Raw genomic sequence first — 27,470 nt, forward strand, 5'->3', positions numbered from 1 at the left:
CTCCCAAGGTTCTCAAGGCTGGTTTTCATCAGGCAAGAGAGCACGCTGTTCCGCCTCTGTATCAAGGATACTGTGAACTTTTGATCTACATTGAAGGAAAGAAAAGAATCGTAATATTTCTCATCTTAAAAAAATTCAGTACCTATGTCTCTACCCAACTACCTCCTCAAAGGTATCTGCCAAGTCCTGAGCACCTAGCAATCTGCTGACTGTCAGAATGGAGGTAGAATGGTGTTTCTTTTTCATCTCCACAAGCCAACTTTTATTTTTTATTATTTTTTCCTTAATAATCCTTTATTGTTGAAAGCATTACATATGTCCGTTTTTCCCCCCAATAACCCCCCTTCAGCCTGTCCCCACCCCCCACCCCATGCCTTCACCGCCCTACTGTCTGTGTTCATGGGTTATGCATATATGCATACACGGTCTCTACAAGCCAAATTTTATTATTATTATTATTATTATTATTGATTTCAGAGAGAAAGGGAGAGGGAGAGAGAGGTAGAAACATCAATGAGGAGAGAGAATCATTGATCAGCTGCCTCCTGCATGCCCCATACTGGGGATCAAGCCCGCAACACGGGCATGTGCCCTTGACGAATTGAACCCAAAACCCTTCAGTCTGCAGGCCAATGCTCTATCCACTGAGCTAAACCAGGTTGGGTCACAAGCCAACTTTAAAGGGAGAAAGAAGTTCAAGAGTTGACCATACCTTCTTCTTCTCCTTGAGTACTCCAATAGATAAAACAAGCCCATCAATAGTCCCTTTAACACAATCGAAGTTACTAGTTAATGTCAATTCTCCAAGTCATGTTTCTCCACACAAAGAAAATGAAAATAAAAGACTGATTACTCACACTTGTCAGAGCCCACAGACCTTGTACAGCTGCGGCCCATTCAAAACCAATTTTCTCATACAGAAATCCACCCAGTGTTGGTCCCATAAAAGCACTAACAATGAAAAGAAGAAAGGGTATTAAATAATAGAGGGAGAGGGAGAGGGAGAGGGAGAGGGAGAGGGAGATGGGGAAAAGGGGGGGAGAGAGATCCTTCCTAAGGTTGCATGCTCCTTCAGTTATAGGTTTTCATTAAATTGGAACTATAAGTTCTAAAGAAAAATGGTGATTCCTGGACCCAGCATTGGGTATAAGAAAATGGTTCTACCTGAAAAATGATGATGCTTAAATCTTTTAAATAATTGTATAATTATAACTGCTTCTGAAAAGCTGATGCCTTACACAAAAATAAAATTAAAAAAAGACAGGCATTCAAAATAATTTTTATACTATTCTCTTTACTCAGTGTTTGTATTAAAGATAATTTAATTCAGTACATATTTATGGATGATATCTACATTGCCAGCATACAGTTATCCCTTTGGCATGGTATAGAGTAACAAAATAAATAAGTAAATAAATTTTAAAAATGATAAGTGAACTTAAAAATATCATTTTTATAAGACATGCATGGGACCATTTTGGTTAGGTATATAAAACTGCTGGCATAACCAATGATCTTAGAGTCAGAGGGTACAGATAAAACTCTGGTTCTGCCCTAAATAAATTGTGTTCCTTTGGCCAACTCATCTGGTATCTCCATTTGTTCATCTGTAACTGAGGGACAGTATTTTCCATCTTGCCAGTGTGAATGGAATTCAATGGCTACTCACCCAACGGACCACATTGCACTGAAGAGACCTGACACGAGTGCCAGTGTACTTAATCCTTCTTCAAATCCATTTTCACTGCAAAGAGAGACAAGAGTGTATCAGTGATTGCAAGGGAAGCTGTGTGACAGAAAAGAACTGTGCATAATGGATAAAGTAAGCCAGGAGTAATCTGAACAAAACCAACAGTAAGATTACTCCATTTCTAAGATAAAAAGCTAATCTAAGTTGAAGGAATTGTCATACTAATGTCTACTTCCTGGTTTTCTAAAAAATAATTTTGTTGCATATATAAGATACAACATTAAGAATCACAAGCCATTTGCACTAAATGCTCAGAAAAATATATAATGAAGAAATTCTTAAAATGGGATGAGCATGTAAAGGCAACTTTTAGAAAATGCAGGGCAGCTCCTTCTTCCTGTGGGAGATGTTGACTGACACAGCCTAAAGGCCGATATTCTCCCTGAGGGATAAACTCCCCCAAGTTCACTCTGTATTCTCCATCATCAGAGTGCTAAGTGGGAGACTGCTGACCAAGTGACAAATGCCTGGTGTGATACTGTGATTTATTATAAGAAATACATGTTTGGTCTTAGATCATTTCTGGCACACACAACTCCTAAAATCTTTGAAATGTCCTGATTGAAAGCAATAAAAGTCTTTGTTAAATTAATGAAGTGACTTTTGGAAAACACCTAAGGATGGTGGCCGGTTGCCAGGAGAGCTGTTCCTGTGATTAGAGGGTTGAAACTTGCAGTCCCCCCACCCTCATCCCTCCACACCATTCACCTCTGGGCTGGAGGTTGAATCAACTGCCAGTGATCGACGATTTAATCAACCATGCCGGAGTAATAAAACTCTCATAAAAAACCAAAAGGACGGTTCAGAGAACTTCCTGGTTGGTGAACCGGAACGCTTACACCTGCCAACATGCAGGGCCCGAACTCCATGAGTATAGGAGCTCCTTTGTTTAGGACTCTGCCATGTGTATCTCTTCATCTGGCTGTTGATTCCTACCCTTTATTATCCTTTGTTATAAACATAATCTGGGAGTAAATTGGTTTCTGGAGTTCGGTGAACTGCTCTAGTAAATGAATCAAATCCAAGGAGGGGATCATGGGGACATCTGATTGACAGCCAGTCAGTCAGGAGTACAGGTGATACGCTGAGCTTGTGACTGGCATCTGAAGTGGGGACAGTCTTGTGGGACTGAGCCCTAAGCCTGTGAAATCTGATCTGTCTGTGGGGGGTCAGTGTCAGAACTGAGTTGAATTGTAGGCCACCCAGCTGGTGTGAGAGAATGGCTTGGAAAACCCCTCACGCATTGGACTTGGTACTAGAGCCATTTTGTCTGGTCACTCTATGCTCTTGGATGGACCTCCTCCAGGAGAGAGGAATAATGCCAAGGCTTTTCCATTTTTCTTTGGTTGTTTAAATGTGTATCTGTACATAAACCAAGCTACGCCTCTATCCACAACCCAGTTTAACTATTACTGTATATATTAACATTTATATTATTGCATTATTGCACATACTATTTATATCACAATAGTGTGTGACATGATATCATAAAGATATACTATTGTGAAAAAAAAAAACACTTCCAAAATCTCACAAAATTGAGAAATCCACGAAAGCCTGTTTAAAATACAGCTCTTGCCTGGCCAGCGTGGTTCAGCGGTTGAGCGTCAACCACTGAACCAGGATGTCATAGTTCGTGGGCTTGATCCCCAGTGTGGGGTGTGCAGGAGTCAGCCGATCAATGATTCCCTCTCATCATTGATGTTTCTATCTCTCTATCCCTCTCCCTTCCTCCCTGAAATCAATAAAAATATACTTTAAAAAAATACAGAATGAAAGTAACTTACTGGGCACAACTGATAATCTCCGGGAAAGTCGGGATTATACTCATTCCGGAGGAAATGCCAATGATGACTAACATCAGCACCAGCAGCCACAGTTGACTGCAAAAGAGTTTCGGAGAAAAACAAAAATTAGCCTTTGAAGAGACACAAAGCTTCATGATAAGGAGGGCAGGCGGGATCCCAGAGAAGTTCCTTTCACAGATTCCAGGCCTGGTCTTGTCCTCATTCCCATCTGATCACATTTCATTCAGTGACCACATCCTTTAGCTCCTTATACTTGGGGGTGGGGGTCAATTCATCCTGATATCTCAATGTCTTTTGTCACATATATCACATGTCTGGAGTCAATTTGCCTTATTTCACCTGCAAAATCCTTTCAAAATTGGTGAAAGCGCCAATGCTAATGTTTTTCTTTCAATTGCTTGGCTTTGAAATTCATTTGGCTAAAAAATGTCAGAAGGGCGGTGGTAAAGTGACAGGAAACTAGTATTTGTACCACGCGGAGCACTATGCCAGTTACCTAGCACCCATTACCTTCACTGAATGCTGCAGCATCCCTGTGATATCAGTACTATTTCCAAATGAAGACAATTTAGGTGATAAAAACAGTCTCCTTTCTGAGAACTGCAAAATGGGACAGAAGGCAAGAAGCTTTGATAGGATGAAGAATAAAGGAAAAGGAAGAGAAAACTAAAAAGGATCTGATTGGCTGGGGCTGCATAGTCAACCCTATCTGGTGTTTGGGGATTGGCTGACTGGCTAGCCAGTATTTCTGGCTCTATCCCCAGTAGGGCGCATGCAGGAGGCAGCCAATTGATGATTCTTTCTCATCATTGATGTTTCTATCTCTCTTTCTCCCTTCCCCTTCTTCTCTGAAATCAATAAAAATATTAAAAAACAACAAAAAAACAAGCTTTACTGAGCAGCTACTACATAGTAAGGATGATACAAAAAAAAAAAACCAAACAAACAAAAAAACACATTTGGTCCCTGCCTTCCTTAAAACAAAAAACATTTTAAGTATCAACTAAAGACAAGTGTCAACAAAAAAGTATGATATTGAAACACAACGGGAGAATAAGCATATTTCTCATTTGATACAGATCTTATGCATTCCTGTTTGCTTGTACCACTGCTAGCTTCTAGTAAGATAAATACTGTCAGTCTAACAAACAATCCAATACTGTCATAAAGCAAGGTAATTATTTTAATAATAAGGCTTGAAATACTAAGAGATCCTAATATCATACCAAATTAAAAAAAAAATTCTTAATGCTATTTGACCAAAATTACAGAGAAGAAAAAATTACCTTTGAATGTGCAAGACTGGGACTGGTCCTAACAGCATGTAGCACCCTGCTGTGATTATGTTTCCAAAAACCAGAAACCATTTCCTTAGATGCTGATAAAGAAAGGGACCAAAGAAACTTTTAAAACCCTCCATGATCAAGGAATATTTTAAAAAATCACTGATGAGCATTATTAAAAAGTCCAAATATAGTGAAGAAAACAAAATTCTACATTTAAGAGAAAATAGGTAGGCGGTAAACACAAAAGCAAGGACAACATACCCAAACACAGGGAATATGCAAAAACAAGGATTCCTGGCAAAGGGAATGGATGGCAGATTTTGTACATGACGAAACAGTTCAAATCTAACAATTTAAAAAGCAGTCACTACAAGGAACAAGCAGGTAAAACATCTGGAAATTTTACATTATTAAAAAAAGTACCCACTAAAATTATTCCTTATACACTACTTGAATGCAGGCTAAAAATTATAGGGGTATAATAGCTGCTCAGTTATATGTAAGACAATGTCTTAAAACCAAGCTTAAAACACTGTTTAAGACACTTGCTTTTCTTAGTAATCTCCATGTAATTTAGATCTTGACAAATAAGCACTAATGCCAGAGAAGCTTAAAAGTTGGCTAACAGCACTATTTCTTCATATTAGTTATCTGGACTGAATGGTTTAGACCAGGGGTCCTCAAACTACGGCCCGCGGGCCACATGCGACCCACCGAAAACATTTATCCGGCCTGCTGGGTGTTTTTGCTGCCGCTGCCTGTTGCTTAGCAGCCGACTAGTTTTTTTTTAAACTATAGTCCGGCCCTCCAACGGTCTGAGGGACAGTGAACTGGCCTGGCCCCCTGTTTAAAAAGTCTGAGGACCCCTGGTATAGACCTAGTTAAAGGAGTACAGAAGGGACTTTCTGTCAGGGGGATAACCAATGCATACTGATGTGGCCAAGCTCTTCACTCCCACAGGAAAACCAAATTATCTCCTCTCTGTTGGATCAAGACCCAACACCTCTGGAATTCTGGCCTAATTATTAAAGTCAATCCATTTTTTTGTATTTGGGTAGCTTTTAATCTTTAGAAAGTCTAATGCAAAGTTAACCTGCTCAGGTTGTAAGTCAGTGGAACCTCACACTGGAACCTCTCCATCAGCTCAAAAAATTGAATATGTTAGAATTTAAATGTTCTCACCTTCCCCAAAAAAGATAAATAGGTGAGGTGATGGATGTGCTAATTAACTAGATGGAGGAACTCCTTTCACAATATACTATATATACATAACAATTCACCATGATGTAAACTTTAAATATATTATCATTTTGTCAATTACACTTTAACGAAGTGGAAATCCTTTATAATAAAAAGCTAATATGTAAATTGACCAAACAGCGGAATGACTGGTCGCTATGATGCGCACTGACCACCAGGGGGAAGACGCTCAATGCAGGAGCTGCCCCCTGGTGGTTAGTGTGCTCCCACAGGGGAGCACTGTTCAACCAGAAGGCGGGCTCACGGCTAGCGAGTGCAGTGGTGGTGGCGGGAGGCTCTCCTGCCTCTGTGGCAGAGCTAAGGACCTAAGCTGACAGGCGGACATCCCCCCAGGGATCCTGGATTGTGAGAGGGTGCAAGCCAGGCTGAGGGACACCCCTCCCCCCAGTGCACGAATGCCATGCACAGGGCCTCTAGTCTACATATATAAAAGCCCAGTGACTGTTACGGTGGAACGACCATAACGACCAGTCGCTATGACATGCACTGACCACCAGGGGGCAGATGCTCAACACAGGAGCTGCCCCCTGGTGGTCAGTGTGCTCCCACAGCAGGAGTGCGCCGCTCAGCCAGAAGCTGGGCTTATGGCTGGTGAGTGCAGCAGCAGGGGTGGGAGTCTTTCCTGTGTCTGCAGCAGCCAAGCGGTAAGGTGCGAGCAGGTGGGTGGTAAGGAGCAGCAAGCCAAGTGGTAAGAAGGGAGCAGGTGGGCAGTTAGGAGCAAGGGGTCCCACATTGCGAGAGGGCGCAGGCCGGGCTGAGGGACACTCCCCCTCCCCCTGTGCACGAATTTCATGCATCAGGCCTCTAGTTTAAAAATAAAAGAATATATCAATTCTAATCAATGGACCTCTAGAGCTCTAGAGGTACAGTTGGAAAACTACTGGTCTAAACATACAAAAGCAATTCTTAAATATAAATTAAGTGTACATACTGGAATTTTATCACTTAGTAGACCACAGAGTGGTGAAGAAATGGTGTAGGATAGTGCCAAACCCAGGAATACCAGTCCTACATGTCCAGCCGGTAAGTTAAACTGTAAAAGAAATCTTGTATTATTAAAGATACATGATTAAGTCATTTTTAAAATAAACATCTATTTTACCATTTCTTCAACTCTTGTTATCTACCATCAGTCTATTAATAACACTCAGTATCCTTCCTAATGTTTGTCTATTGGTCAATGGATTACTTTTTCTCTATGAGGAGGAAAAACAAACACCTAATCAGAGGTCAGATGTCCTAGATTTTTGCTTGTAGCACTTGACAATAAACATATAATTTTGCTTCTATGAATCAGTTTTTACATGTAAATGAATACTTTGCAAACTTTAGGTGCATAAAATTTACCTGGAGAATTTATTAAGAGAGGTTCTTGGGCCCTAAGCTTTTTTCAAAAAGTCTGGGAATTTGCATTTCTAACAAGCAATCAGTTAATGTGATTGTCCACAGACTGAGTGCACTGATGTAAAAATCATTGATGATATTATCTATTCTACCCATCTCAAAGGGATAGCAATATTTAAATAAATACTTCAATGGTATGACACATTTTAAAAGGCTTTGAAACAGTAAGCTACCACGTAACTCTGATACTGTTATTATTACCAATATGATACAAATGCCTTTTTTTTTTTTTTTTTTTTGGTTATCTGAGTTGTTCTCATTCTCCTCAATTTCCTTAATTAATTTTCTAACTTAAGCCTAGGAAATTTAATGAGCCAGTCTATATTTTAACAATGTTTATGACAAATATTAACTCATGCTAAAAATTAGTGTTTTAAAGATAAAAGCAAGATACAAAAGTAAGATATGTAAAGTCAGATATGCCCTCTTCTGATATTACAACTGGGAGGAGACAGGGTGGAGCCCTCCTACCCTAAAGGCTGGAAAACCAGGATTGGCAGCAAACCACCTATTCAAACAACTGATAAGAAGTCAGAAGGAAGGTTAAAAAAAAAATCATAGAAAAATACATTTCTAAAGATTTCTTATAAGATAGACAATAATGACTTAGGTTTAAAAGAGAATGGTTACAAACTTTTAGACACAACTTCCTGGAACAGGAAAAAGACTCTTAAAGAACACATTGTTGATGTGAATGGGATGTGTCACCACAGACATAAAAGCTTTCTTATGTGTTACTTCCTGGATGCTCCCTGCTTAAGCCTGGTATTCAATTCTCTAAACCTTGGGGCATGCATTATAATTATAGTCCCAGGTTAATCTTTTTGGGTAGTTTACACACCCAAAACTGGCTTTAGCGACTTCACAGGGTGGTGTTTCTGGTAACTGTGCTTTTTCAATTCTAGGGCTTCACATAAAGTCAGTGTTGACACGTTAATTCTCCGTATCGTCAACTACCAGGCTTGGTAATATACTTTATTGCATTATTAATAATATTTTTCAAAAATATCTAAAAAAAATTTCTATGATATCAAACTTTTAGAATTCAGTATTAATTCCTCGGCACTGAAAAGATGGAGAGGCTCTGGGGTCCTCCCTCCTATCCTACATATAATATAGCCTGTAGACATTCAATTCTATGTGATCACCTAAAAAGTCAGTGGATTCAGGGAGGATACCTCACATTAAATGAGCCAATGGGTACCCCAAGTTCCCCACTGAAATTCCAACAGACAGAGGAAAGGTGTCCTTATTAAGCAGCCAGGATGATACACAAGCCAGACCTATGATGACTCAAGCTTGGCCTTGGAAAGAAGGAGACAAATGTTTGAGCTACTTAGTGAAAGGCTTCCTTCATTTACACAGAATCAGACCCCTAGTTACAGGGACATCAAAGGTACAGGCTACCTCAGGGGTGCAGTTCTCATTCTGCGTATGTCTTGCTACAACGTGGAGCTCTTCAGCAATCAGGCTGCTTACCTTCTTCAAAACAAAGAGAGACAGAGTCGGGTCAAGGAAGCCGAAGCAGGAGCTGAGTGATGTGATGATGAAGGTTAGGAGTGCAACCTTGGGTAAACTGATGAGTTTCCAGAATGAGTGTTGACCTGGATTAGACTCCTCTGAGTAAAATAAAAAGAGAAATTGGAGTAATTAAAATAACTTAACTATCATTTAACCTATTATGAAAAGTAACATTGGTAAGGCCATCATCATCTGGTTATTAAAATAACTGCACCTCTGAGTTTGCCTAAAGTTGCTTATTACCTACGTTTGCAGAAGTTATTCAAACCTAGAGGCCACACTGTTTTCCTAAAAATAATGTCTCAGATTCAAAAGGAATCAGAGTGTGTGAGGAGAAGAAGGGGTCATAGGTTATAGGTTATTAGAGGTAAGTGTGGCCTTTCCCAGATGGAATAAAGAATCTGTAAGGTTTAACTTTGTGCATGGGAAAATGCAGATCTTTCATCAAGGAACAATGTGTGTGTGCTGAGGAGGAATTGGAGTTCATCAAAGAACGCAACACTTTATTTTCTGCTGGCAAAGAAAACACTGGATTGAATGCAGTGCTACTGAATCATGTGTAAAGTACATTTGACTTTCAAGGTCAGTTGACTGCCAACCTTCCTTTTCCCACCATTCCCTACACTATTTACCAGTTCCCAGTACCAGGCACAGTTGTTCCCAAGCCTCCATTCATATTCTATGACTCCTTTCTTTTTTCCCTAATTTTTCAAATCTATTCACTTTGTAAGGTCTGGCAATGGCCCTGATTATTCCACAAATTTTACCTTTCTCTAGTTTCCTGCTGCACTTCAAGTCGATGCCATATCTTTTAACACTTAAGCTATAATTCATGTTCATCATTGTTTTGTATTGTGTGATGGCTTTCCTATCTTCCCATTAATTTACTAAAGAAAATCTTTGCTGAGCCAGGTTCCATGCAAAATGCTGGGCAGACAAAGGCAAAGAGGACAAACTCTATCCTGAGAGAAAAGTGAAGAAAGGTAGGATGGAGTTAAGAGGGTAGCTATTGGAGCACATACGAGCATTTCCTTAAAACACACACACACACACACACACACACACACACACAGCACCAGGGAACAATATAGAAAAGGATTTCCAAAAGTAATACCTAAGTTGGTGCCTAAAGGATGAGTTTGAGATGATCAAGCAAAGAGGAGGAAGGACTAATCCGGGTATATGAGAGTCAGGGATACCTATGTAACGGGGAGAGATCATACTGCAGAAGAATGTGGAGATAAGATTATGCAGAACTTTGTAAACTATGCTAAGAAACCTAAGAAATCTCTATGGATTTCAAACAAGGATGAGACTCAGATCTGTGTTGGAAAGAGGCCTCTCCATGGCCTCGAGGAGAATGGAGACAGGGGCATCGGTTAGAGCATTTTGCAGTGATCCGGGCCACAGGTGATCCTGGCTGAGGTTGGATGAGCATGGTCTTTGAGAGCCAGGATCAGCACTTGTATATCCTCATTTCTCTAATAGCACCCACCATGGTTCATTACGCAATACATTCTTGTTGAATAATGATCCAGTATGGAGCAAAGTATGAAAAAAGCAGAGAGCGGTTCAGCTATTTTAAGTGCTACATTTAGACTTTGTCAGAATATGAGAGATAAAGTTAAATCGTGGTGTTAGTATCTTAATTATTAGCCAAATATTCACCATAAACCAAATCTGAGCACAGCCCAGGCCACTCAACTAAGGGAGCCTGCAGTCAATCTAGATTAGAAAGAGGTTGAGCACCACCATGTGGCTCCGTGTGGAAGTGCCGGCAGGCAGACTACTTGGTGTGGACTTTGAATTGTATATTAAAGGTATTTACTAGTCACCTTAAGATATAAATGATAAAATACAAACTCTAATCGGTTAAATTTATGGTGCATATAAAAGGTATTATGAAGTTATGGTATAAGACAAACTATTGTGGCATAATTGGTCCCTTCTCTAAATACAAAGTGTGAAAGAGGGTTACCAAAATACTAAGAATGTCTGTGAAAACAAACATATAAAGAATTCAATTTAAAAAAAAAGAATTTAATTAAGCTGTTGAAGAAGCTCGAATATTGAAAACTTAGAGTGATAACTGCTTCAAGAGGCACACGGCAGAATTACTTGGGGAGCTCTGCCTAGCTGCTCGGTACTCTCTCTGCTCTCCCCAATTCTGATATATTCTTCTTAAAGGGGTGTGACTCCCTGCTTGGCAACACCTGCCGCAGCAAGCTACCTGTAGAGATGGGGAGGTGGGGTACCCCTCAGGTGTGAGGGAGCAGAAAAAATATTGAGCACTGTGGTAGTACTTACTCAGCATTAGTCCAGTAATTGAGAAGGTTCAGAAAAACTTGCCAAAAGAGGTAACAAAATGAGTTTTGAAGGATAAATAAGGGTAAGTAGCATGGGAGGGAGGGATACTCCAGCGCACGTGACTCCCCTGCTGAAATCTAACAACAGCTCTTAATGGCTTTCAGGGTAAAGCTCACATTTTATAGATTTATGAATTTTTAATAGGAAGATTGACATGTCCATGACTGTGTTAGAAATATTTCTTTAGAGCAGTACAGAAGAGAGGACTTGATGAACAGATATAAAAGATGAGGGAGAGGTTAGGAACCATAGCTGACTCTTAGGCACCCAAAGCTAAAGCCACATTGTCCAGGGGTCTAGAAGGAGATAAATGAGTGGAGTAGAACACAAAAGTCTGCCAATGTCAACAAAATAAAAAAGAGTTAATTTTCTAGCTTCTATCTTTAAGCTCTCCTAAAGCAATAGTTTTAAAAAGCACTCAATGGCAATACTTACAGCCTTAACATTAACAGTCTTAGAAATTGTTATACCATTTTTCCCCATTCAATCTAACTAAAAGGTCCTTCTGTAGATAAAGAGAAAGTTTGTCAAGCCAATTTGTTCATAAAAATACAGCTAGCTGGGGCTTTGTAAAGTTCAATGAAGATGCAGGGAAATTTTAATTGAGGAATGACAAAAAATGAGAGAAACAAGTACCAACCAACTAGGCTGGTGGCGGTTAGAGGAGGCTGCAAAGGATACCAAGATTGGGCATGGGGGGAGGAAATGGGGAGAGCAGGCTGGGACTCAAGGAGTAACAGATGTTGGGGCCAGTTCAGCACCTAATCACAGAAGTTTTCAATGCTATGTCCTACCTTTAACTAGTAAACAAGGTCTTTTTTCCTTATACAGTGTGATAAAGGGCCAGTAAAACTCTTTCTCTGCTGCATGAGAATCTGACTTGGTGTCAGTTGCTTAGTTATCAGTTGAGTGGTCATCTGACACCCAAGTGGAAGCACAACTTAGACGCTCGTCTATAGATACCACTCTGGCTGCCGTGTTACTGGTGTTAGAAAGAGAACAGGCCCCACCGTATGTTTCAGGGTGAATGATGGTGCCTCTCTAGCAATGGTCTCTAGCTCTGTCTCTCCAGCTCCCACGTGAACTCTTGCTCTGTTCCCCTAGTAATCTGTCAAGGGTAAAATGACAACTGTGTTACGAGGCAATCTTGCTCACAATTCAAATTACCCTGGCCTGGCAAATTTCATTTGAACGGAAGGAATTCTAAACAAACTAATAAGCACCTGGTGAGGTATCTGTGCCTCCCTGAGTGTGATTGTGGAGGCCCTGGAGGCGGTGCCATGGAGTTGTCACAGGATATGCTAACTCCTATGGGCACGAAGCTCTGAAGCCAGGATGACTCCCATTACTGCCTGCTGCGGCCTGGTGTCCTCGCACCTGGCTGTGCTGCACAGATAGCTGCAAGGACCACTGGGAAGGAAAGTGTGGGCTTGCCCTCCTATCTCATATGGCCTTCTAAGAAGATGGTGCCATGTGTGGTGCATGTAACTTGTCATTCTGAATCTTTAATTAAGTCCAAGATGACTTTTGGTTGGCATTGCATATGGCTCTGTTTTATGATCATAAATTAAATATTTGCTAGTTCTAAAGGTCAGAAAAATTGCTGATGTATAGACATTTATATCAACTGATTGCCTACAGGATTTTTCTGAAAAGCAGAATTAGTTACTTCAGGGTACTCTAAAAATCTACCATTGATTACATAAAATAAAAGTGAGTATACATTAAATTGGTCTACAAAGGCATGCAAATACTGAAAGATTCTTAAAGCGAGTAACAAATATAGTCTTACCATAACTAGGTAAAATGTACATGGTGAGTGGTACCATCAGCAAAATTATGCATCCAAGCAAAATAAAAGGCACCTCATAGCCAAAGGACTGATACAAGAAGCCACCTAAAGGAGGCCCTAAAACTAGTCCCAGTCCAGAAAAAATCTCAAGACTTCCCTAAAATTGAGGAAAAAAAATAAGTTAATATATTTTGATTGAAAAGTTAACAAATAAAGGTTTAGTGGGCACTATCTGAAAAAATTCTATCCACTTCACAATTTACACACACATACACACAAACTCAAGATGGATCCCAAATTTAAATATATATTTTGAAATCATAAAAGCACTAAAAAATAAAATATGGGAGTTTTTTGTTCCTCAGTCTTTATGGTAGGGAAGGTTTTCTAATTATGGCACAAAAACTCAGAAAACACAAAAGAAAAGATTGATAAATCTGATTATATGAAAACAGGAAAAACTATGTATGGAAAAACACAACAAAAGACAAAGAATAGAGAAAAAATACTGACAAAGGACTAATTTCCCAAATATATCAAGAGAGTTACTTCAATTCAAAAAGGGAAAAGAAAGAAAAAAACCTAATAGGAAAATGGGAAAAGGCTATAAAGAGACTGTTGACACATAAATGATATGCAAAGCTCTTAGGCATGTAAAAAGAAGCTCACTTCCCCTTTTTAAAGACATGAACATTTAAAGATGCCAATGTTTCCCTATCGCCTATCAAGCTCTCCATACTTCCAAGAATTTGAGGAAAGAGCATCTTTGAACATTGCTGGTGAGTGTGCACCACAGGGCAACTTGGCAAATCAACCATTACAAATACACACATTCTCTGACCAAGAATGCCACTTCTGGGAATCAAACTTACAGATATAGCCATAAAGATGTGATATGGTGTATGTGCAAGCTTATATTTGAAGCACTATTTACAACAGCAAAAGATGTAAACAATGAAATTTTCATCAATTTAAATAAACTAGGTTATACATACAGTGAAGTACTACACAGTCATTAAAGAGAAGCAAAGAAAGAGGAACTTTTCATATATAGATATAAAAAGATCTCCAAGCTAATTTCTATTTTTTATTTATTGATTTCAGAGAGGAAAGGAGAGGGAGAGAGAGATAGAAACATCAATGATGAGAAAGAATCATTGATCGGCTGCCTCCTGCACACCCCCACACTGGGGATCAAGCCCGAAACCCGGGCTTGTGCCCTGACCAGGAATCGAACCTGTGACCTCCTGGGTGGACGCTCAACCACTGAGCCATGCCAGCCAGGCTCCAAGCTAATTTCAATGTTTGTGTAATAAGTAAGACAGAGTATGTTACCATAGTGCAAAGAAAATGGAGGGAATCATGCTCTCTCAGTGTGTGTGTGTGTGTGTGTGTGTGTGTGTACATGAATACATGAAATTGCTTAAGAAGAAACCTGTAGTATCTGTTGCCTTCTGGGGGAGTGATGTTGGGCTGGGTGCCCGGACAACAGGAGTGTCTATGGGAACTGAGCAATAGTAATATATAGAATATATTCACCAGAGCTGAAATAAATGACAAAAAAAGAATATATTCACTATATCCTATATTTCCCTTTGTTACTTTTGAATTTTGTACCATGTAAAATTATTTTGTTTTGTTAAAGTTAAACAAAACAGTGCTATGGGAAAAATAGTTCGCTATCGCAGAACTCTTACAGAAATTGCACCATTTTAAATCAGTCTAATTTAGGGGCTTTAAACAGAGACCCGTGGCTTGCAACCTAAAATCCTCAGACCTCACAGAAGACACAAAAGTAGTCCACTAATAACTTTCAACGTCTTATAACAAATACAGAAATCCTACATTTTCTCACAATAATGTTATCCAGATCAACTACCATGTTAGGCCATTACCTTTTGGCTGCAATTTTACATAGAAACTTGGCATGTCCTGCTGATCAAAAAATCCAAAATACTGTGGCATCATAGGAATTTCTTGGGCAACACTTTCCAGAGTGTTCCACAAAGTACCAGTTCTTTAAGAGTCAAAGGTGGTTCCATAGTCAAATTGAGTTGTGGAACATTAAATAAACTATCTCTACTATAGAATTTCTCAGAGTATTAACACACTAATGTGAACTGGAGAGCATAAGCACACTCCAAACATGTTTAGCCTCAAAACCTTGTTTTGCAGAGCATGTCAACAGACTAGTCTTCTGAATCCTTTTTGAGAAATATATTCCTGGGAGATGTAAACAGTGTACCTGCCACAATGGCCAGCACTGTGTGGCAATGACTATAGAATGAGCCTATCCTAAATGAGCCTATCCAGACATATTATTTTATATGGGTAAATGAAGGAGTCCTTGGTACTAAACTATCAGACCCACGCTCTAGAGGACAATTATAGGCTCTGTGGTGACATTTGGTCTTTGTACACACCGGGTCCAAGGAGAGACCTATGGGAAAGCCCACCTGGGGTCAGGGAGGCAGCAGCCAACAGGAATCTGGTGTGTCACTAATACCAGATGTCCAGTTACCTAGGCAATATATGAGACATACATCAATATGATGCTACCAGGTTCTGGGTTTTTATGGCAAAATAAGAGGGTACTCCGCAGACAGCACAGAAGCACTTACACACTTATTGCTAACATCGCTCCCATGAATCTTGGAAAAGTGGAGGAAGGACCCTACAGATTGAGTCTTTTCTAACCCAGAGGAACGCTTCAGGCAGCCGAGCCCCAATCTCAGCTACACAGAGAGAACAAAATACTACTAGGAAGGTATTTAAAAAAATAATATAAAAGTGGCAAAAAGAATATTTGGCTTGGACCACATTTACCTGTCAAACTGCCCATTCAGAGGATTCTAAGGCCAGGAAGAGACCTAAGTAAGACTGATGATACATTTATTGACAGCCTGCTGCTGGAAATACAAACTAAGGTAAAAGGTAACAAACACAGATTGTAAAAAAAAAAAGCATGTCTAGTAGAATGGACCCCAGGTTTAACTTGGAAGGTGAAACAAATATTTTAGCCTACACTAAAGGTAAAATAGGAAAAAAAATATAAAATACATACCAATACTGTGGCCACATGATTTGGGAAAGCCTTTGCGAGGATAGAAAAAGATGCAGTTATTGCTGCAGCAAAGCTTATGGCATCTGTTATTCTCACTAGAAAACACAGAGCAATAAATACCGGTCCGTCGGGAACTTGGTCCAATAAACTAAAAGAGAACAAAACAAGTCTCAAATGCCAAGCTGGTTTCTTTCTTTTTAAAAAAATATATTTTTATTGATTTCAGAGAGGAAGGGATAGGGGAGACATAGAAACATCAATGATGTGAAACAATCATTGATCAGCTGCCTCCTGCACACCCCCTACTGGGAGTGGAGCCTGCAACCCGGGAATGTGCCCTTGACTGGAATAGAACCTGGGACGCTTCAGTCTGCAGGCTGATGCTCTATCTACTGAGCCAAACCAGCCAGGGCCAAGCTGGTTTCTATTCATTTCCTTCTTAACTGTACTCACTGAAAAGAGCAGTAGCTCACCTAGAGTTATTAGAATAAATCTCTTTAGAATATAAACTTTTTAAAAAGTTGCTTTGTTATACTTTGAGTAGAAGAATTACCTTCTTTTGGGAGGTACCAATTGGAAGCATAATGAGAATTTAGTTGCCCTTTTCTGCTGACATAATTGACTCCCTAAATAATACTAAATAGGCCTTTTAAAATATAAAGCATCACTCTGACAAGAACCAATATAGAAGATTCTTAGTTTCAGGTTTGAGCCATAGTGGGGCTCAAACCTTCAAATACAGTGAATACAGAAAATAGAAGACCACCCCACATAAAAAGAACAATTTAAAAAACACTTAATTTAATATGGTTTTCCTTAGGTTATTTCATCACAATCTCACCAAACTCTTATCACTCATCTATGTTCCCCAAGAACTTGTTTAAACTCCTCCATATTATTTGCCACTATGGTTGTATAAACTTAAGAACTTTCAAAGTTTTGCCTCTGGATTTATTTTCCCTTTTCTCCAAATAGCAATAGGTGAAACCATTCTGCTCCCATGTTCAGAAGTGAGCACAGGACTAGGCCTGGCTCATCAGTGCATTCTCTTCCCTGGCTACAGTGACCTTGATACAGTATGGGTCATCAACAAAGATTAGGCCAGTGGAACTCCATTCTGTAACTCTACCAGAAGCTATTAGGAAAGTGGCTGCTGGGGGCCATCTTGCCATCACAAGGGTAGAGTCTATCCAACAACAAAGCACAAGAAGAGGAATGAAAAACCAGGAATTTAAGAAAGATGCTTGATAAAATTATTTTAGCATATGGATTCTGATTTTCTTTAGCTGATTTTCTAGGTAAGAAACTCCTTCTCTTGCTGGAGCCAAAAATTTTCTGTGACTCAGAAAAGTGAGCTAAGTTTCTGTCACTCACAGTCACAGGAGTCCTAATGAATAGATTCAATAGTCAGTTTATGGGTGATCCATCCCCTAGAGCAGTGGTTCTCAACCTTCCTAATGCCGCGACCCTTTAATACAGTTCCTCATGTTGTGGTGACCCCCAATTTTATTGTTACAAATTGAACATAATTAAAGCATAGTGATTAATCACAAAAACAATATGTAATTATATATGTGTTTTCCGATGTTCTTAGGCGACCCCTGTGAAAGGGTTGTTCAACCCCCAAAGGGGTCGTGACCTACAGGTTGAGAACCGCTGCCCTTGAGGATTCTTTTCTTAAGACCAATGTCACTCATCCTGTTTTCTACATCATCCAACTCCCTTCACCATTAGTCACATGCAGAGCACTCAACAACCAGTGGTACTGACTGATATAAAGGATCCATTAACATTTTAAACTGAAGATAGATTATGAAACATGTTCAAGATCCTAAACATATCAAAACATGACTTACCCAAAGAGAATTGTGACTCCTCCTGAGACAAACATTCCTGATACAAACATAAATTTTGCTCCAATCTGTACAAGCTATAATAAATGTTAAAGAAAGTGGTAAATTAATGACTACTACAAGTCTATATTGACATAAACAAATATACTTTATCAGAAAATATACCATTTGGGAAAGATAAAAGCAGTTACTATAATAATTCTTTAATAGAATAAAAACATACATTTCTTAAACCATGAAAGAAGTTAAAAATCAATCAACTCTAAGAATGGAACTGTCAACAGTGGCACAATTCATAAAGTATAATGGTGGTTATTTCTGCATCAATGGAAATTCTAGACTGATAAATTAGAAGAACTCATTGTACAATTTTTAAAATTGAAATGTTCATATGAACTTTAATACTTACATATTTTCCAAAGAACAAAGAGGCCAGCAGTTCAAACAAAGCATAGCATCCAAAGATCATCCCAATAACTGTATTGCTGGCTCCTTTCTTTTCAGCCTTTAAAAAAAATTTGAAAAGGAAATAAGTTTGAAAGACAAATTCGCATCAGTGTAAAAAAATGGAGCTATTAGATATGAGCATCATCTTGTAACCTTTATCTGTACAGCAATTTTAAAAATTATTATTATAAAATAAACAGGATGGAGAAGTAAGGGAAACTATACTAAAACCTCATCTGACATGAAAATAATTCACTCATCATGCTCAAACATTAAAATAGAACTATCATATAATTCAGCAATCTGTCTTCTGAGTTTATAGCAAAAGAATTGAAAGTGGTGTCTGAAAGAGAAATTTACAGCATTTTTCACAATAGCTAAGATATTGAAACAACCCAAAAGTCTATCAACAAATGAATGGATAAAAAAAATGTGGTATATACTGTTAGGTCGAAAGGGGGTCCAGGAGCTGATGCATGCCTCCGCCAGGCAGATGGTGACACAGATACTGGGCCCTTCCTAGAATTTGTAACAGGTCAGCTACCAGGCAGATGAGGACACCTGGAAACCGTGATGACCCCCGCGGAGGGAACTCCCACAGCTCATGCTCCCCGGCCCTCACTGAACAGCTGTATAAAAAAAGCGCCCCCCTCCCTGTTGGCTCGGATCCACGTACCCTGTCTTTGGGGCCCGTGGGTCGCCCGGGGATGCAGAATGAAGCCTTTCCTTTCTTTCTTTTCTGATTAACTGGACTCTCTTTATTTCCTATGCCGCCTCCTGAGCCACCTAACCTAACATATACATTCAGTGGAATATTTATTCAGCCTTAAAAAATAAGAAAATCCTGGCATTTGCAACAACATGGATAAACGTTGAGGAAATTATGCTAAGTGAAAAAAGCCAGACACAGGAGAACAAATACTGCATGATTCCACTTACCTGAGGAATCTAAAATAGTCAGAAGCAGAAAATAAAATGGTTGTCAGGGGCTTCAGGAAGGGGGAAGTGAGAAATTATTATTCATTTGGTATAAAGTTTCTGTTAAGCAAGATAAGCTCATATTGATTGTTATCACATAAAAAAAAACAAGAAAGGAAAATAAACATAAAAAAATCTCACAAAAGAACACAAGGGAATATTTGTAGGTGATAAATATATTTAGTATTTTGGATAAGGAGGAATCGAAGATGGCGGCATAGGTAAACACCGGAGACTGCCACCGTAAACAACCACTTCAAAAATACAACTAAAAGTCGGAACGGACATCAACCAGAACCACAGGAAGGCTGGCTGAGGAGAGACTCTTCAACTAGAAGCAAAAACAACAGCATTCCGACGCACAGAGGAGGCGCAGTGTGGAAAATTTAAAGGTACGGTGGTGCGGTGGTGAGGTGGTGCTCGCGCAAAGCGGGCTGGTGGCTGAGGGCGCGGTTGTCGTTTTCACTCAGGAGTGAGTCTCAGACTCTGGGCTACAGATCCGGGCGAGTCTCTAGGGACCCAGACTCAAACGGGAGAAGCGGGACTGTCTGGCTATGGCCCCTCCGAGGTCTGCAGCGGTTGCTGGGACAGGACTGAGAGCGGCCATAGCTGCTCCCTCCCCCCGCCCTGTTGAGCCCGCCCCACCCAAACCCTGCGCACAGCCATTTGCCGATCGCCTCAGGCAAGGGCTGGACTAGCGCCTCCCCAGAAGACAGATGCTTTCCAAACAGCTGATTCCTACAGCCAGTCGGCCTGGTGGTCAAATCCCTCTAGTGTTAACTACAACAATTAAGGCTTGGCTAGAACAAGACTGTGCACAGAGACCACAAGGGGGTACACCAAGAAAGCATAAAAGATGCAGAGACAAAAAAACATGACAGAAATGGAGGATATGGAGCTAAGAATCGCAATTTTGAGGGCTTGCCATAAATTTGTGCAGAGCCTCACGAAAACTAATGAGACCCTCGATGCTACGATAAAGAAATTAGAAAGTAAGCATACACGGACTGAAATAAAGAATATTATACCCAATAGCAGACCAGAGGAGCACAAGAATCAAACCAAAGATTCGACAAAAAACACCCAATTGGAAAAGCAAAATGAAAAAAGAATCCGAAAGTGTGAAGATAGTGTAAGGAGCCTCTGGGACAGCTTTAAGCGGACTAATATCAGAATTATTGGAGTGCCAGAAGATGAGAGACAGCAAGATATTGAAAACCTATTTCAAGAAATAATGGCAGAAAACTTCCCCCATCTGGTAAAAGAAATGGACTTACAGGTCCAAGAAGCGCAGAGAACCCCAAACAAAAGGAATCCAAAGAGGACCACACCAAGACACATCATCATTAAAATGCCAAGAGCAAAAGACAAAGAGAAAATCTTAAAAGCAGCAAGAGAAAGAGGCTCAACTACCTACAAGGGAATACCCATACGACTGTCAGTTGATTTCTCAACAGAAACTTTGCAGGCCAGAAGGGAATGGCAAGAAATATTCAAAGTGCTGAATACCAAGAACCTACAACCAAGATTACTTTATCCAGCAAAGCTATCATTCAGAATTGAAGGTCAGATAAAGAGCTTCACAGATAAGGAAAAGCTAAAGGAGTTCATCACCGCCAAACCAGTATTATATGAAATGCTGAAAGGTATCCTTTAAGAAGAGGAAGAAGAAGAAAAAGGTAAAGATACAAATTATGAACAACAAACATGCATCTATCAACAAATGAATCTAAGAATCAAGTGAATAAATAACCTGATGTACAGAATGAACTGGTGATTATAATAGAATCAGGGACATAGAAAGGGAATAGACTGACTATTCTTGGGGGGAAAAGGGGTGTGGGAGATGCGGGAAGTGACTGGACTAAAATCATGCACCTATGGATGAACACAGTGGGTGGGGAGTGAGGGTGGAGGGTGGGGTGGGAGCTGGAAGGAGGGGAGTTATGGGGGGAAAAAAGAGGAACAAATGTAATAATCTGAACAATAAAGATTTAAAAAAAAAATATTTAGTATTTTGATTGTGGTGATGACATCACAGATATATGCATATGTCCAAACACAACAAGGTAGATATATTAAATGTGTGCAATTCTTTTGTATATTGATTATACCTCAATAATAAAGCCTCTCCCCCCTGAAAAAAGATTTGTTTGCTTTAGCTGACAAAGAAAATCAGAATTAGAAAGGATAAAAAAGTATAAACAAAAACAAAACATCTTGGCTGAAGAAATGTGGGCTCTACTTCATCATGGAACTGAGTGAACAGCTAGCTAATCTTGACATACTTCCTTTATGTTACCTGTGAAAATACACACACACACACACACACATATATACATACATATATATACATACATATATATGTATGTATGTATACATACATATATATGTGTGTGTGTGTGTGTGTGTATGTGTGTGTGTGTATATATATATATATATATATATTCGCCTTTGCCCCTGTTCCTGGTACAGAAGTTGTAAAACCCTTGCAATATTCCAAGTGATAAAAGCACTAGAAGCATCTTTTGTTCTAATATTTGTTTTTTTTTTCACCCTGGTCGCTAATACCTGGTGGCAGGAGAGAGTGGAGAGGTTGAATCAAAAGCAGTTCTCAACCTTCCTAATGCCACGACCCTTTAATACAGTTCCTCATGTTGTGGTGACCCCCAATTTCATTGTTACAAATTGAACATAATTAAAGCATAGTGATTAATCACAAAAACAATATGTAATTATATATGTGTTTTCCAATGGTCTTAGGCGACCCCTGTGAAAGGGTCATTCGACCCCCATAGGGGTCGCGACCCACAGGTTGAGAACCACTGATCTAAAGCATCAGAATCAGCCATTCCTCTTCCATTACTAATAACTACATGAGATAATGGTGTGGAGACAAGAGAGATATCATTGTAAAAGATACCACTGATGACATCCTAGCAAAAGGTTGTGCTCTATGTAGACTGGAACATGAAGTTGACATGTCTACTACACAAAGGTCAGGTAGTATATGAGTTGAATTGTGTTCCTCAAACTTCTTATATTTTGAAGTCCGAACCCCCAATACCTCAGAAGTGACCTTATTTGGAAATAGAACCTTTACAGAGGTAATCAAGTTAAAACTAGGTCAGTGGGTTGGCTGTAATACAAAAAAACTTGTATCCTTATACAAAGGGGAAATCTGGGCATAGAGACACCCACAGAGGGAAGACTATGTGAAGAGACACAGCCAAGGAGAGAGACCTGGAATAGGCCCTTCCCTCACAGCCATCAGAAGGACCCAACCCTGCCAACTCCTTGATCCTGGACTCCCAGTCTCTAGAACTGTGCGACAATAACTTTCTGATGTTTAAGTTACCCACTTTGTGGTACTTTATTATGACAACCCTAGTGAAGTAAAACAGCTATTTCAAAAGGAAGGTATTACCAAAGGAGTCAATGAAGATGTAGAAAGAACATTCATGGGCCAAGTTACAATATCGTGTTTTTTTGCTTAATAGTTCTAAGTATTTAGTTCTGGAGTCTGGAAGAAAATATGTAATGGTTATGGCAACTAAAATTTATTGGACCCTTACTATGAGCCAGAATCCTATTAAGGGCTGTTTTACATGATATCTAAGAACAATTAAATAAGGGATGTATTTTTAGCCCCATTTACTAGATGAGGATACAAACTTGCCAAGTTTCTGGTCACTGCAATCATGACAGTTTCCACCGTGTGCATGTTCCCACATTCTTTGTGGAAACAGGATGGTGGTGACAGGATGTCCTAGAACCACCGCAGCAGCAGCTGAGTACCACTTTTAGAGCATGGGTCCTGCTTCACATTAGGAAAGCAAGAACAGCTATTCTAAGCAATTTTTGGTTCACATGTAATCCTCAGACAAAGGAGGAGGGTGCCAGAAAAAGGAGTAGAAGCAGGAATCCTGTACCAGAATTTAAGAAGGGCCTGCTTTCCCTTTGTCTAATTAGCTCTGGCTAATAAGAAAGATGACAGACCCTACAGGAGGAAGGGTAAGTTTGGGCAGGGCCACAAGGCTTCAATATGAAATGAAAAGGAAGAGCTCACTCTTCATATCTATACCTTTTTAAGTTATAATGCCCTCTTCCTACCTCTGTCTTCGTTTCTTTAGCCTTCCCTTCTGCAAGCAAGAAACTAAATAAAAAAACATAACACACACACACACACACACAGCTCCTGGTTTTCCTTTGTCTGTATTCCATTAAGAAGATATTAACATTAATTTCACTGAGTTCCACCTGATCCAGGAAATGCCCTTCTAACTTGTTGGTCCACTTACTCCAGTTCTTCTACATCTTAATTCCACAGGCTCTGGTCATTATTATTTTTTTCCAGAACCAAAATTTGGCCAGGCTACTCTGTGTTGCTCAAACGCCTCTAATGACATCTCACTGACTAAATCTTTGGCATGCATGTGAGGACCCTTGCATTCTACTTCCAACCTGCCTCCTCAGATCCTCTGCCTCCAATCAGACCTCCTCCGCTCCAGGCCCCAGCTACACCAGGTTGTCTGCTGGTCCCCAAGAACAGGCGATTTACTTTGCTAATCCAGTGACTCTCTCAAGCTGTTTCCCAGGACACCACGCCTCTGTTTTTCACCTGGGGAACTAACATTTCTCAAGGCCCGCCTTAGATTTATCCTGTGAAGTCACTTTCAATGCCACCCTTTCTTGACCTTCCCTCTCCAGCCCCCACCCTCACCCATGGTAAAATTAACCAATTCTTCCTCTAAAGTCTCGTAACATTTTGTACACCCTTTCCTTAAAAGATGTCCAAATACCCTGCAACTTTTTAAAAAATACACCCTAACTGGTTTGGCTCAGTAGATAGAGCATCGGCCTGCGGACTCAAGGGTCCCAGGTTTGATTCCAGTCAAGGGCATGTACCTTGGTTTCGGGCACATACCCAGTGGGGAGTGTGCAGGAGGCAGCTGATCATGTTTCTCTCTCATTGATGTTTCTAACTCTCTATCCCTCTCCCTTCCTCTCTGTAAAAAATCAATAAAATATATTTTAAAAAATTAAAAATATGTTTTCACTCCCAATGGACAAGAAAAGAGAGGGATGTTTTCCTGATCTTTTTCCTGCCCTCGCATCCAAAGCCTAGCACACTCTAGAGTGGGAAGTCCTGAAGCCTTCCACTCCCATTCAGTGAACAGAACCGGACTGAGTCAGACACTTAACTTCTGAGTCTGTTTCTTCATTTACAACATGATGAGATCTTCACTCCTCTGCCTATTTTACGGAGTAGCTGTGGAGAGCAACTAGGCTAAATGTGTGGAAAAGTACACTGGAAATGAAACAGCACTGGCTGGGTACAAAGTATTATTGTTCTTTAGCAGAGAAGCCATTTTTATCCTCTGTTGTGGTACACGGAATGAAGTTATCATTCTATATGCTATCAAGGCAGTTGGAGGGCTGAGAGGGGCCAGAGCACTGAGGCTTGGGCAAAGAACACCAAGTCAAACACGTGGACATGTTATCTCCACTCAGCCAAGCCAGGGCCACTCCTGTCACACTCTGGCCAATCAACCTCCAGATTCCAGGTGGAGCCTCTAAGGCAGCGGTTCTCAACCTGTGGGTTGCGACCCCTTTGGGGGTCGAACGACCTTTTCACAGGGGGCACGTAAGACCATCGGAAAACACATATATAATTATATATTGTTTTTGGGATTAATCACCATGCTTTAATTATGTTCAATTTGTAACAATGAAATTGAGGGTCACCACAACATGAGGAACTGTATTAAAGGGTCGCGGCATTAGGAAGGTTGAGAACCACTGCTCTAGGGGTTTTTTTCATTTTAAGTCTGTGCCATTATCTATGCAGCAGTCGCCAACTGGTGGTCCTAGAGGTCCGAAAGGTTGGTGACTGCTGATCTATAGACTCTAACACCGTGGAAAAGGCTTTGGTTAGAAGGACCTAGTCAAGATTAATCATAATTTTTCCATGGCACAAACATTGCCTCTAGATGCTACAAGAAAATTCAAGTCAGAAAAGGGAATTTAAGTGGACCACGATTTCCTTTACTGTCTTAACCAAGACCTTTTGTAGTAACATTAAAATCTCAGTTATGCAGTGCAGCCCTTTTTTTTCAACTGCCGAAACCAAATAAAGGTTAATCAAACTACCTAGTAAGCAAAGAAGGTCAATTATATTTAGGTGAGTTACCTCCCAAGATGATGATCTTTTCGACTGGATCTTCTTTTTCTGGCATCAAATATTCTATAAGAAGTCTTCTGTTTGCTAAAGTTCTCTACATCATCTTTGCTATCTGCAAATCTTTACATTTTACTACATATTGTAAAATTAAATAATTCAAAAGGCTTTTTAAAATGAAGAATTCATAAGGATATGAAAATGCCTCACCTCCTTGGGGAAAAAGGGTCCAAGGATGGAATAGGACATCATACAGCCTAAGTTCATGGAAGCTGCCGATATCAGGACAAAAAGCTGTTCTTTCGAAAGCCGGTTGGGTGTCTCTCTTGCACTTGCTGCAGGGTCATCACCTTAAATGCAAACACACTGCAATTACAGGCATGTACTACTGATTAAAGCACACAAATGTCACTCCATGCACAGACTATGTACTCGGAAGATAGTAGTTACTGAGCTAAGGGCTATTTTCAATATAGCACATGTGACCACATGTAACACAATCCTTGTACATTACTGCAATTTTGAAACCATATCACTTTCGTTGACACAGTATTCCCTGTTAGAATTTCAGTACAGAATTTATCAAACCATCTGCTCTGTTTTGCCTTCACCATAAGGCCTATTTCTTTCACCTCAAATAAATTCAAGAAGGATCAGGGAACAAGTGCCCTTCAAAGGGTACTGCTCTCAAGTATAAGGTGATTTCTCCAGCTCCTAGCTTCACTTGTTACATGAACTCAATGTTTCAGGCATGTCAGGTTAGCTGTTTATTAAGCATTCATTGTAGGGCAGTACTGACGTTAAGTGAAGAGTAAGGAAAAAACAAACGAAAAAATTCAATTGGCAAATTACAATGGGACACTCCTGGATAAGCCAAATCCCACAGATCTGTAACTCACTACTGTTTTTTCACACCAATTACTGACCTTTCACAGTGATTAATTTAATACTTACTCCAAGGACTAAATTTTCATTCAACTTAAAGACACCAGGTCAATTACTCAGTTTCAAACACCCACCCAGCAAATCTATCAGCCATTTTTAAATTAAATGGTTTGGAGGAAAAAAGGAAAAAGAAACTAAAGTAAGAAAAACATGTTTGGTTTGCTCAATTTTTCAGTGTGTCTTTGCGGCGCAGGAGGAAAAAAATCTGTGCCGCATGAGGAAGTCTTAGGAATCTTTGTAAAATGTTTGTAGTGGCTGAGAAAGGGAACTGAGAGAAAGTTAAGAAGTTGGGAACAACAGCGGGGCCTCCACACGTAATGGTTGCTTAGCAGAATGCACTCGTGAACGCGGCCGGTAAACGCAGAGCTAGAGAGAAGCAAGCAGAGACCACACCAGCTCCAGTGCCCGAACTGGAACCCCTTCCAAGCAGGTTAAAGTTCGCTGTCCGAACCCTACAGCCAGGTCCCAGCTTTCCCCACTGTGTCAGCAACAAACTCAGCTAATTCAAGTGAAAGAGACCAGCCCCAAGCCTCCGAGGCGCGTCCGGGTCGCGCTGCTCTCCGTCACCTGCTGGGGGCGGTGGGCCCTCCGGGGCCCCCGGCGCGTCCATGGGCGGTGCGCGGACTCCGGCGCCGCCGCTCCCGGGTCCCAGCGCTGCGACTCCTGCTCCCGGGAGAGGACCAGCGGACGACCGGGAGGCGGGCGGAGACTGCTCAGCGGTGCTGGGCATCCCGATCGATCGCCCGCCGGCAGCTCCTAGCAGCCTCTCCTGGAGGCGGGGCAGGGCCTTTCTTTTTATTTAAAGACACAGGCT

General features: G+C 40.3%; 1 protein-coding gene across 1 annotated transcript; it reads right to left on the reverse strand.

The window, feature by feature from the left end:
* On the reverse strand, nt 1–27,409 carry SLC18B1 (solute carrier family 18 member B1). The gene is made up of 14 exons (XM_070417721.1): nt 27,224–27,409; nt 25,922–26,061; nt 18,515–18,610; nt 18,109–18,182; nt 16,253–16,400; nt 13,189–13,345; nt 8,988–9,127; nt 7,036–7,137; nt 4,845–4,936; nt 3,538–3,633; nt 1,670–1,744; nt 858–951; nt 713–765; nt 1–85 (listed from the first exon to the last, which is right to left on the reverse strand). The coding sequence occupies exons 1-14, from the start codon at nt 27,384–27,386 to the stop codon at nt 13–15; spliced, it is 1,503 nt and encodes a 500-aa protein (XP_070273822.1). The 5' UTR covers nt 27,387–27,409; the 3' UTR covers nt 1–12.
* Nucleotides 27,410–27,470: the final 61 nt, after the last annotated feature.

Source organism: Myotis yumanensis, unplaced genomic scaffold (assembly GCF_028538775.1).
Source record: "Myotis yumanensis isolate MYYU_CA2020_CCGP unplaced genomic scaffold, mMyoYum1.0.hap1 SCAF_6, whole genome shotgun sequence".
Taxonomy (NCBI): domain Eukaryota; kingdom Metazoa; phylum Chordata; class Mammalia; order Chiroptera; family Vespertilionidae; genus Myotis; species Myotis yumanensis.

What these genes read in the sequence shown, in the direction of transcription:
- SLC18B1 (XM_070417721.1), bottom strand. Translation starts at nt 27,386, where the DNA reads ATGCCCAGCACCGCTGAGCAGTCTCCGCCCGCCTCCCGGTCGTCCGCT. An exon ending in CTTTGTTCTTTGGAAAATAT is followed by an intron (nt 18,183 to 18,514) that starts GTAAGTATTAAA and finishes CATTTATTATAG; the next exon opens with CTTGTACAGATTGGAGCAAA. An exon ending in CTCTCTTTGTTTTGAAGAAG is followed by an intron (nt 7,138 to 8,987) that starts GTAAGCAGCCTG and finishes TTTCTTTTACAG; the next exon opens with TTTAACTTACCGGCTGGACA.